This window comes from Cryptomeria japonica, chromosome 6, assembly GCF_030272615.1.
Source record: "Cryptomeria japonica chromosome 6, Sugi_1.0, whole genome shotgun sequence".
Lineage (NCBI taxonomy): Eukaryota > Viridiplantae > Streptophyta > Pinopsida > Cupressales > Cupressaceae > Cryptomeria > Cryptomeria japonica.
In genome coordinates, this window is record NC_081410.1 from 626,789,010 (window position 1) to 626,802,230 (window position 13,221).

Sequence of the window (13,221 nt, forward strand, 5' to 3'; positions counted from 1 at the left end):
CTTCAACGCTCTTGTATATCATGTCCCTGTGCTCTGGAAGATGGAAGGCTTCACTTATGGCTTCCTCTGAAAGGTACGCCAAAGTGTTTCCCTCATTGGACACAATTGTCCTGGACTGTGGATTGTAATGACGGGCACACTCGATCATCAACTCGTGGCACTGAATGGCTGGAGGAAAACCGGCCGCCTTGATGATGCCACTCTCTATTATTCTCCGGGCGACAGGTGATGGCTTGCCGATGTAAGGGACCTCCCGGAACTTCTTCGTGCTAAAGTTCCCCAAGTTGGTATCTCCAATGTTGCTCCACTTGGACACGATCTTGGTCTCCACTTCTTCGGTCTTCTGATCTTCTTTCATGAGAGCCGAGCGACTGGTGGATGCTCCCGCCTTTGGGGTCGCCATACCTACACAACATTTCATTATAAGAAATAGATTTTGCAATAAATAACGTAAATAAGAGAGATAAATTTTAGGAAACCTCATGATAAGTCTCTAGAGTTATCATTTCCTAAAACAACGATTGAGCTAAGAGATTTAAAAACTCAAAATTTCAAAATTTGAAATATGACGATGAATGAATAAAGCAATAACAATTAAATCGCCATACCTCGATAGAGAGCTAACTCTAGAATGCAAAAACAAAATTCGCCTAGGCAAAATTTGAGGTATAAGATAGTCTTCAATATGATCTCCTCAAAATTGACTTCGCCACCTCTGGAGAGAATGTGATCTTCAATTATCGCCTTGTGTGGTCTCCAAGTCCTTAGCAAATTCGCCTTGGTGTATCCTCAAGTTCGCGCTTGGTGTGGTCTTCAAATTCGCACCACCCTTGGTCTTCAACGTAATTCGCACTCTATACTTGATGATATTAACGCCTCCTTTGGTTTGAAATCGCACCACCTTTTGATAACTAAGCGCGCCACCCTTGGATGAATGAAACTCGCACTATATTCGCCTCTTCTCAATTCGCATGAAGGAAGGTAAAATAATGATGTAGAAAATGATAATTCCACTCCCCTTATATAGCGCGTTCATCCTTCCCCCCTTAGGCTGACTTGATAAAAATAAAACCATCTTTTAAATGATTTGCAATGAAATGACAAGGCCGACTTGCCTAATTGAGCGCTCAAATCGATTTTTTATTAATTAAATAATTAATTATTAATGCCTTGCATTTTTTTAATTTGCAAATTTCGATTCTAATAAAGGCAAAATAATTAATAAATGTTTAACGCCATATTAAATGCCAATTTAAATAGGATTTTCAATTTTTAAATCGATTTAGCATTTAAGGATATTTGAATTGTTTAATTTGGCGCCAAAAATATGAAAATAAAGGGACGTACCTCATCGCTCTGGTCCCTTGGAGAGGGACAAGAGCGATCCATGATCTTGGTCTTGATTCTTGCGTTTTCAACGTTCAACTCCTTCATTTCCACGTTCCAAATCAATCATCTGGTGGTCCTTCGAATTTGAATTTCTTTCTTGTGCGAGCAAGTGCATCTTATGACCATTATCGCCCTGGTCCCTTGGAGAGGGACAGGAGCGATCCTAAGGTTTTTGCTCGAAATTCTCCATCTTGGTACGATCCTTTCCTTGTATCATCTTCCAAATGTCATTTAAAACCTTGTGCGTCCTTGTCTTAACGTGATTTTCAAAGAATATCGTGTGTTTTGCCTAACATCGCCCTTGTCCCTTGGAGAGGGACAGGAGCGATCTCCATGATCTTCACGTTCATCTTGTATCTTTGACTTTCGAATTTTCATTGTAAGGCGAATAACATCTATGCTTGTCTATTCCGCGTACGTCCCAATTGCTTTTACAAGGCACCTTTGATGTTATAAAGATCATCGCCCTTGTCCCTTGAAATCGATGCCTTAATGGAAGTATCGCTCTGGTCCCTTGGAGAGGGACAGGAGCGATCTGGGTCTTAGAGTGCACATTCCTTCCATGTGATGACCTTTACAACCTTGCGCTTGATAGAAATGCCCTAAAATGTCTTCGCCACCCTTCGTCTTGACTTGGCTCGACCTTGAACTTTGGAGGAATGCCCTTGAACTTGCGTAGGGAGTATTATCATCATAGTATCGCCCTGGTCCCTTGGAGAGGGACAGGAGCGATCCTCCCCCTGTGGCCTTCATCTCACTTTGCCAGGTTCCAAATTTATATTCAACGGACTCGTCCTTCTTCACTCTATTCGTCCATGCCTTGACATCATTTGTAACTTTGCAAGAAAAGCAATTATATCAAAAATCGCTCTGGTCCCTTCCTGAGGGACAGGAGCGAACTAGGCATTTAACACTGGTATGGACGTCCCAAAAATCTTCAATTTATATTCAATGCGTTCATCTCATGTTCTCCTTTGTTTTTGAACGTAAACTTGCCTTGACCCTTGTCTGGATTTTGCAAAATGAAGGAAATCGCTCTGGTCCCTGGGAGAGGGACGAGAGCTACAAGGTACCTCGCCCTGGTCCCTTGGAGAGGGACAGGAGCGATTTAGTCAATATAGGTCATTTTCCTTCGTTTTTGCATATCAAATTATATTCATTTGGCAAAGTATCTTCCTTCGGACTCATTAAGCTCTCGAAATCTTGCAAGGACAAGGCGAAATTTGAATTGTAGCTCCGGTCCTTCATTGAGGGACAGGAGCGATTTTCCTCCTAGAGGCATTTCTGTGCTCATGAAAATCTTCAATTTATATTCAATGGAAAGATCTCGCCGTTCTCCATCACTTCAAACGTAAAATTTGTCTGGACTCTGCAAGGATGATGAGATATTTGAAATTGAGCTCCCGTCCTTCACTGAGGGACAAGAGCGATTTTGCTCCTACAGGCCAAAATAACAAGATTTTTCACATTTTAACACTTCACGAGGCGAAAACAAATTAATTCCAATGCCCAGGATCAAAATTCAAAAAAGTCAAAATTTGGTCAAAATATTCAATCAGACAAAAATTCACATTGACGGTCAACACTTAGACAAATTTAAGCTCTGCATGAACATTCCAATTGAAAATTAGACCATTTTGGCGAAATCATTGCATTCAAAATTTGCATTCTAGAAAAGAAGCTCAAAAGCTCTCAAAAAATGACTGGATTCTGGCTTGAAGAGGCAAAATTTAAAACCCTAAGGCTTGGCCCTAAATCCAGACAACTAACTAACTAACAAAATCCTAAAAACGAAAGCGAAAACGAGCGAAAAACAAGCAAAAAGAGGGGGTCCCCATTTGCGATGGGGCGATGTGTGAAATGGTCACAACAGGACCCTATGCTAAAATGCCACAACTTGATACACATAAACACTAAATGATTTTATTTGACCTTACATACCATATACTAGGTGCGATACACACAAAGCAAGATAACTCAGATATCAACGAATACAACAAAATAGTAGATCAATGACTAGTTGCAGTACCCACCAAAAATGTGCGATTGACCCTTACTTGTTTCCTATGCTAAGGAATTGCGGGTGATTTGGCTTGCAACCACATAGATAGATGATGCACAGAGATAAAGACAACTCTCTGTTATTATCTTCAGCAACACTGTTACTCTCACCATGGGCATCTATAAGGCTCGGTTGCAGATGACCAGCCGTCTTTTCTCAGCCAATAGCCTGAAATAGTAGTAGATCTTGGGGCTTCAGGGGTCGTAGTGAAGGCCATTTTGAATGTCCCTTTCATAGAGTCATATGCCCATACAAAAAATGTGCTACATAATATGTTGTGCCAGTGTAGTCTGCATGCACCAATTCCGGCTCAACCTTCTCTTACTCGACCATCAACTTATGTGCCTTAATCAATGCGCTGTACCCATCAAAAGCTGTTTCACCAAATCAGATCAACAGAGTGTCAATGCGAAAGACGATGCCTCAAACTTACATTACTATTATCGTGGATGCAAATTGAGCATATGTGATCTGGATGCTCTCCATGCAGGCTGGCAAAGTAGGAATGGGCCGCTAACTTATGGTGAAAGCCGAGATAACATTGAGACCAAAAAACAAGGAGTCCTCAAATCGAATGTCACCAGCTTGTATCATTGCCAACTATGCTCAAAATATTCGCCTGAGAAAGGAGTTAAGCAGCAACAACTTGTAACTCATTAATAATTTTCAATCTTCTGGTGATTATCACTAAATCCTAGGCACATGATCTTTTCCTGCTCTGATACCATAAAAGAAATATAGGCAGATGGAGCTGCAGATAATTTAATACAAGATAATGTGTGCTCTACATTTTTCAACACTCAATACAATGGCTAATATATAGCCACTTACATAGCCAAACAACCTCCTATTTAATAGGGAGGTGTTATATCCCGGAATATCATTCATGGTATAACACATTAACCACTAACTATTGTGATATATTGTTATTTCAACAATATATACGACTAACCTATATTAGTGAGTTGTTTATTAACAACATCACTATTACAGTAGTAACTACCTTTCCACATTTACATACCTCAAATATAATGTAAACATTAATTTTCCTAACATGTTCTAGAAACTGAAAAAACCAAAGAAGATGAAGGTCACCTCTAAGTTAGTGGTGGGTTCCCTATTGGGGAATGTTTGTGGAAGTCGTTGAGCCCATTTCAGAACAAAACGGACATAAATGAAGCTACTGAGGCAAATTTAGATATCACTAAGGTGGACCTTGGCCCCTCAACTCATGAGGGTGATATTCACAATTTTTAAATGTCAACTACATGACTGATACTGAGAATAGAGAAAGAAAAGAACACAAAGGACCATTTCAATTGACAAGTGCAGACTTTGACTTCGTACCTCAAGTCTAGTGTGGACATGACTACATTGCATATAAATGCAATTCATTCTTCTGCAGATCTAGTTCTTGAGGTGAGTGTTGATAAAGAAATCAATATAAAGTGTCCATAAGTATCAATCATATAGAAGATGACATAAAAATGGTTGAGTAGATCAAAGTGGATGCATCAAATCTCATTGGGAAAACCGAGGAGATTTATGATGAAATTGAGGTAAAAAATGAGGCAATTGAAAAAGAGTTGAGGAGCATTAGGAAAGAAGAATTAGTTTGGTAGGGAATTCTGAAGGATCTTAAGGAAATGACAAAGATAGATACTAACATCCTAGTTGCCGAGAAGATCTTTACAATTGTAGAAGAGTGTCATGTCCCCACATTTGTAGAAAATATAATTGATATATTTTTACCATAACATATGTAAAATCATAATGAAATTATTATATCATATTATTAATTTACACTTTATATTGATTAATGATGATTTTAATTAGCAATGTTCAAAAATACATTATAAGCAATAGAAAGCAACTTACTAATTCTATTTCCTGAGACCCGATAACCTTTGGTGAATCGGTGGGAAGACTAAGTATTACCCACGTCAGATTGTGGAGGGCCCCGCTAGGTAAAAGTGGTGTCCCTTCATACTGGCTACCAAGAGAAGTATCGTGACTTTCCACCACGATGGTTGGAGAGGTTAAATACCCCTCCTCCCTGTGCAAATCAGAAAAGGAGGAAGAACGGAAAATCAGGGGTCTGCTGGAAAGGAAATAAAAGAAAGGAATCTCCAGGTTTGCCAACAGGGATAAGGGAAAGTCAACAGTGACAGGTATGTATAAGTCTGACTTTTGATTTAATATTAGAATATAACCAGTCAGCAATTTATATATATTAAAATCATATTGGTATGTAATTATATATAACTGCTGTGTGTAATCTTAATCAAATGGGTGGCATTTATATGATATTAAGTTGAGAAGCAAATAATATATAATTATTCAAACAATATTGAAATGATTATACATAACAGTACTGTTTGTTAAACATAATACATATAGATATGCATCTGTTAATGAATCCAGAAGGAATAAGGCAATCAAATGCAGTTTGTAATAAATTGCTATAATACTGTAAAATGCATCAATGACACTTAATGAATAATTCTGATTTAAAGTAATACGAACAGAAAGAACTGTTAACAATCTGATATAAGACACTAAGCAATATGATATAATGGAAGTATAATAACTATGTCAAATACAATTGATTATCATAATTAGTTGAGCTGAATAACAAATATGATTTCAGTGGGAATATCATAATTGGTTCATTGCATATAAGGGACCCTCTCTTAGGTACGCCACTCCATAGTGGATGCCTAACCCCTGCCACATGGAGCCAAGAGGGATGAAGCATCTGCTCTTGGGCTTAAGAGAGGGGGTGGTTGTGATGAGGGGGAACGGCGATAGGATACCTCGCTGGGTATGCCACTCCATGATGGATGCTTAATACCTGCCATATGGAGCCAAGGGGGATATGGTATCTGCTCTTGGGCCTAGGAGGGAGGATTCCTTGGACACCCTATCCAACTAGCCTACCCTAGTGTAATGAGGAATTGGATAGCTAAGAAAAGTACCTAGCCTATAGATCTGATTTTATCTAACAAATCTGACTGTATCTGACAGATATAACAATCTGAATTTATTTAATAAATCTCATACTAATGGTAATTAATGCATTAAGACATATGTCATTCGACATACTTTTTAGTGTGTGTTTCAGTTTTATAAGTATCATTACATATATATTCTCTGGTTTTTATGCAGGAAAACAGTAAACAGAGGTACTCCCCTAAACTTAAATTAGACTTGGGTAAATTGGGGCTAACTTTAAAGGTATAGCTAACTAGGGGACATTACAAAGAGAACCAATCTGATTCTTGGTTCTAGAGTCTGAAATGGAAATGTAATCATAATGAAATTTGAACGGAATAGGAAACACTCTTGGTACATTGTGAACAAGTAAAGACTAAGGGTCAAAATGATTTCCTTTTAGTCAATCCAAATGCATTATTGGAAGACGAAGTTTAAATGATTAAGAACTTCAAAGATATGATTGATAAAGAATGGTTTAGCAAGCAAATTTTCAGTTCTAGGACAATGAAGAAGTTGAGTGCCATTTTGGTGGCTTTAGATTTGTATAGCAGTGATATTCCCAGTGGCATTTCAGTGGCATTTTGTCATGAGTTGGATCTGATTGTCAAGTTATTCAGAGCATATAAAACAAGGTCTCCTCTTCATCAGGACTAGGTCACGACACAAGGGACTTCTTCAAGGAAAGCTGGAATGGATGACAATAGAGGAAAAGAAGTAACTTAGTTTTCGAGTCACCTAATTACTTTCTTACGTTTTAAGCTTAACTTAATGTAATGTGACTTATGTCACCATTTTGTAATAAGGTTAGAAAATGGACATTGATTCCAGAAAAGTTGAGTCAATCCTAATCGAAATAAATTTAATATTTTTTTTGTTAAGTTTTGTAAGAAGGTAGTTATCTAGGTGGTTACTAGGTAGTTACAAAAGTAGTTATGAATCTCTAGCTTATAAATAGAGCTATAGTAATTGTAAAAAGGGCTTCTCATTTTCACAAAATTTTGTATGAGGCATTTTGAATGTTATTGTTCAGCTAAGTAATAGAAAGCAATATTGGATGTAGATTCAATATGTTCTCTAAATGTCATTTTTAATTTGTCATATGACTTATTAACGATGATCTTTGTTATCTTGACCATGATTTGTGGAAGCAATTAGTAATACTCTTAAAATCATTTACTGAAAACATATCAGGTTCTTATTTCAATGTGTTGATGCTCAAAAGATTCTTTTAAATTCCTTGTTAAGTTAGCATTTTTCTTTTCCTTAAGTACTTTTTGGTGAAAAGTATCGTTAAAACCCAAAATCATCAATCATACAATAGAGTTGCCCCTCTCAAATGTAGAGGAAAGTTGTATTTTCAAGATAATCACTTTAAAAAAATGTGAAGCGCAAAATATGAAATCATAATTGCAAATGGGCTAGCGTTTTTGGGTGTCTCATTATGTTGCCCATAATGGGATTAGGTTTTATGTGTTCTTTTGAATTGGGATTTTTCCTACGAAAGTAGGGGACGCGTCCCCTACTTGAAAACCCCCGTCCCAGTCCCGGGGATGTTTTGGGGACTGGCCGTCCCCCCCCATCCCCAAATTGTCAGAATTTTGAGGGGACGTCCTCGAAACGGGGGGACGACTTCCCTAGCTGTGGGGGATGTACAGCCGTCCCGGGGATGGCTGGGGACGGATTGGGGACGTCCCAGCCGTCCCGGGGATGGCTAGACGTCCCCCACATCTAGGGCTAGGGAAAAATATTTAAAAAAAAAAGTCGTATTTTCAATTTTTTAAAAATTTTTCTAACATGGGCCCTCTATATTGAAAAAATTTAAAAAACGACTATCAATTTTTTTATTATTGAATTTGAATAGTTATGAAATCAAAATACGACTATCTATATTTTATTATTTTTCTAACATGGGCCCTCTATCAAAAACTAAAAGGCAACATTAAATTTATTAATTCATATCAAATATTTATAATTTTAAATTAATTCATATTATAAATTTTAAAATTTATAAAATAGAAAATAAATTAAATAATAAATATTATACTTTGCTTTTTAGTATTTACTTAGTACTATTTTGATTTCCATATCGCCATTGACAATGAAACAATATGGCAGCAGTGTGGCCTTTGGGCATTTTGTATGTTATTTCTTTTATTACAGTGTTCCACGGAAACGCGTTTCCCCCCTCCAGGCCAAAGTCCCCCTGTCCTCGAAACCTGTCCCTGAATTTTTTTTCCTTTGTCCCCCCGTCCCCGAAGCCCATCCCCGCGTCCCCGCGTCTCCTTGTCCCCAACAGCCGTGGAACAATGTTTCTTTAATATCTATTATGATATGCATATTGACAATGTGAATGAATTGAAATTCTGAATTATGAGTGCATATTGAGTATTGAGTCTATTGATAATGTTGTATGTTCGATGTTTGCATTCTAAAATGTTTTCATAGTATCATACACATGCTATATCCATGTTTTCATATGAATATAATGTATAGATGCATGCTTTATCCATGTTTTCATATGAACATTTAGAATTTTCCTATATATTTTAAATTTTCCCTATATTTTATATAGCCGTCCCCTTTGCCGTCCCCCCCCTTCCCCAAATTTGGCAAAAAAATTTGCCGTCCCAGAAACTCGTCCCCCCGTCCCCCCGTCCCCCCTTCCCGGAAACTTGGGGTAACGTAGGATTTTTCTTAAAAACCTATATAACAATGTAGGTGGAGGATGGCTTGATGTCCTCAAGATTGTCGAGGGATGCCAGGGATAGCAAGTTGTCGCCACAATGGTGTACAAAAGGGGGTCACCCCCATTTTTCTGTTCTTTTTTAGGCTTGGAGGGTGATTTTTTGAAGTCCTTATAATGTCTTGGAGTAGGGAGGGTGTCAACACACCTAGAGAAACACTGGTTTAGCAAAGTTTATATGGGGTTAATTGTTTAGTTTTGTTACTTGAATGCTATAATCTGTTAACATCTCTGAGTATTATTTTGTCTATTTGTTACAACAAAATTAATCACACTGTCATTTTCAGGCTGTATTGAGAGGAGATGGTGATCTACGTGGAAAGATAAAGCCTGAGCTTGTCCAATGCAAGTTAACTTTGTTTTATGACTACTGGAATACACATGAGGTATTGTATCATTTTATTTTTGCTCGGTAATAATATATTATTTTATTCATTTTTGAAAGGAAATACATCTCAGCTTGAAGTAAACTTCTAGAAAAACAACCATAGGAACCCATCAAACACCCAAAAGAGCACTGTCAACTGAACCAAAAAACCACCCATCTACAACTACCCATGATTACACCCTATCCACCATTATCGAGCTTTTAACAAAAAAATCTCTCACAGACAGTTTACAGTTTTCACAAGTAAAAACTACCCCCCAACATCTTGTTATTAAAAATTAACATTAAAAATTAACATTAAAAATTAACATTAAAAATTAATATTAAAAATTAATATTAAAAATTAACATTAAAAATTAACATTAAAAATTAATATTAAAAATTAATATTAAAAATTAAACCCCTTAGAGGAAAAACAAAAAAAACTAAAGGATCTGTAATTGTATCAAAAGAAAGATTTTATCTGTTTCCATGTGATGTGCTCGGGTCGACACCATCCACTTGTGCCTTTGCAGCTTTCCTCTTCCTCAGTCGAAGAAACCTACGTCCCACACCTTCCGCTTCAGCCTTTGCCAATTTAATCGCCGCCTCCAATTCCATTATCTGCACAAAGACTTTTAGCACCTCCCATCCGTGCTTGGCTTCGGCTTTGCGGTGTACTTTGCACAGTCCTTTCGGCCATCGAACGAAAGGGATTAAATCCCCACCACGGCCCTGCTTTCTACCTTCCACACCTTCCCGGATATCGAAACCTTTTCCGGGAACTGCCCATTCAAGGAAGGAATCCAGACCCTCCAAGAAATCTTTATGGACAATTGCCTCCATGACCCGCTTCATCCTGCCTTTCAGCTCCCCCACATCCAGTCCCCACGCCATGATCAAAGAGTATACATCCATATTTGTCTTGTACCTATGCCTCACCAAATCAAAAGCCTTGCCCAAAATTAATAGCACACACTTCACCAACCACTCATCGTTAAAGAGGAACATTCCCCTCAATCTCTTTTCAGAGACCTCCTCGAAGAAAGGACATAATTGTTTGCTTGTCCTCAAAGTAAAGTTGGCCTCCGTTGATTCAGTGTAGCAACACTACCACCACCCTACTCTAATGCTCATAGCTTCACCAAAGCAAAGCTACCCTGCACCACAAACTCAAATCTTTATTAACATAGAACACATTATCGAAATCGCGAAAAGGGGGATAAGCACTCAATGAGATATTCATCCGCTACATAATCGGTCATTGAATCCAGGTCCTCAGTACCCCGCCGCCAAACTTCACATCACGTCACTAGACACCATTTATTATGCTTATGCAGTAAGAAATTTAATTAAAAGCTTCAACAAGCAACTGATTTACTCTTAAAGTTCTTCTAAGGAAAGTTGCTTAAAGTCTTCCATCCTTATTTCACCAACCTCATCAAAAGATAGTGCCCATTTTGATAGGGTGTCTGCCTCCGTGTTCCTCGATCACCTAACATGACTCACTCGAAAATCTTCAAGGTCTGCTAATTCTTCCACTATAATAGCAATTAAATTTTGTATATGGCATTCATCAATTCTCCCTTTCATGATTGCCTGAATAATTATGAGGGAATCACCTTCCAAGTGTAATTTCGTAGCTCCCAACATCTTGCCAATTCTAACAGCCATTAATGCTGCTAATGCTTCCGCAACATTGTTTGTTCCAAACTCTAATTTCTTCACTCTGAAAGCCACCACATCCCCTTTCCAATCACGAACAATGCAGCCAGCGCCTGATGGTCCAGGGTTCCCTTTAGAAGCTCCATTGAAATTAATTTTCCACCATCCCTCCAAAGGCCTTTCCCACTCCTCAATAATTTTCTCTTTAAAGCCTGAATTAACCCAGCCAGGCCCCTTAATGGGCCAGCTATTGTATCATTTTATTGATTAGTGAAATGATATTTCAAATGGACAAAAATAATTTACAATAAGCTTTGTATGTTCGAAGTTCCAAAGATCTTCATACACAACAAAACCAGAACAGTCCAGTTGCCATATATGCTACTAAAATTGTCATGTTTAGTTGATAAGCTACTATCGTTGAGGCTTAAAGAGTGCCTTCAAAAAGACTAGAAGCCAGTAAGAGTAGAAGGCACTTTCTTGGACATGCACATTATGGATGCCACTAACATTCAGATAAGTGTCACTTTTAGGAAAAATAATCATCAAGATCATCCATATAGGGAAGCAGAACATGTGAATTTTGGGACATCTAGGTGAACTTTTCCAAGCTTCATAATTATCGTTTCTTGGAGTCAGAGGATTGAAAACTTCCCAAGCAACATATTCTGCAAATCATCTAGCTAGACTAAACTCGCAACAATATAAATTTATCTCGAGCAAGATGACTATTGGATACTTTATGACTCATTTTCTTAAATTTACTTGTATTTATGTTTTGTAGAGATTCTTGAGATGTTTTGAAACCTTCTTTATTGCCGTGAAACCATCCATCTGCTTCAAAAGTTCATTATTGGAATAGTGAGAGGGAGGCTGTTTGTTCTTCTCCTTATAAGCAGTTCATATTGTTTCAGATGCTTTCTCAACAAGGCTTTGCTCTAGAATCTTTATTCTCTTCCTTGGGATTAATATCATCTTCATCTTAATCTGTCAGAATCTTTAGTTGCTAACTCCTACTAACTTTTTGATTTATGTTATTTTATGAGAGGCCATACTGAAATAATTAGGTGCAATCAAATGTACAAAATAACAATACCAAATAAATTCCACTTAAAATCTGTGCAAAAGTGGAGTTAGGTCCCTTAAAGTGCCTTAATTCCCTTTTGGTAACCTCCCAATTGCCCATGTGACATTTGTTGCACACATTAGTAACAAAATATGAATAATGGAGGGGCAGAGAATTGAACCTTCACCTTTCCCCTCAAAGCCAAGTGATTTATCTCTAGATCATACCTTTGTGGTTTATTTATTCTATAGGTGTGTGTTTAGAATCTTCAGAGATCCATCTCTGGTGCCTTATTTTTCTTGCCTTTAGTCAATTCACAATTTCTTCCTATCTCTTGCCTAGCCTTAACCAACTTTGCATTAACTGTTTACACCTAAGTTAATGGTTCAGGTTTGGGTACACTAGTACGGCAATTTTTTTGGGGCTGCGTTTGTTTTGGATATATCTATACAAAAACCATAAATATATACATATTTGCAGCCTGAAAACAGGAATTAAGACTGGAATATCACATAACATGCATGTAACTATACAAAACCACTATATTTTTTTTGGGTATGTTAATTGTGGTCCTGGAGACCACTATAAAAATTAGAAATGTGCATCAGCCCTAGGGGTGTGGAGAACATGAACAAAGCTCAACCCACTTTTTGGGGGAGAACCAACAAATGAAGCAGCCCTGCTGTGAATGACAGGGAATATGTTGATGTGTTTTTTAGGCACAATCAAACACAAAATAAAATACCAAAAGTATCTTATCCTCTCTTTAATAAAGTCTTCTCAAATGGTAAACTATGTGATCAAGTGGAAAACTCCAAGGTTCCTAATGTCAGGTTACGACTTGTGGATAATCACAGTTGGTTGTTGTTACTCCAAGGGGCCTTACGTACTTCTTTGAATGCTGAATATTTTGATGTCGCTGGAACTTAGAT

General features: G+C 37.7%; 1 protein-coding gene across 3 annotated transcripts in view; it reads left to right on the plus strand.

Annotated features, from left to right (window-relative positions):
- LOC131068690 (tRNA (guanine(37)-N1)-methyltransferase 1) overlaps positions 1 to 13,221 on the plus strand; it is a 177,564-nt gene that overhangs the window by 12,171 nt on the left and 152,172 nt on the right. For 2 of the 3 annotated variants that reach the window (XM_058003932.2, XM_059207537.1), the window contains exon 3: positions 9,479 to 9,577. The exons of the other annotated variant lie outside the window; for it this stretch is intronic. In XM_058003932.2, the coding sequence (XP_057859915.2) occupies positions 9,479 to 9,577 (99 nt within the window). The remainder of the gene's footprint in view (positions 1 to 9,478; positions 9,578 to 13,221) is intronic. 3 annotated transcript variants of the gene reach the window in all.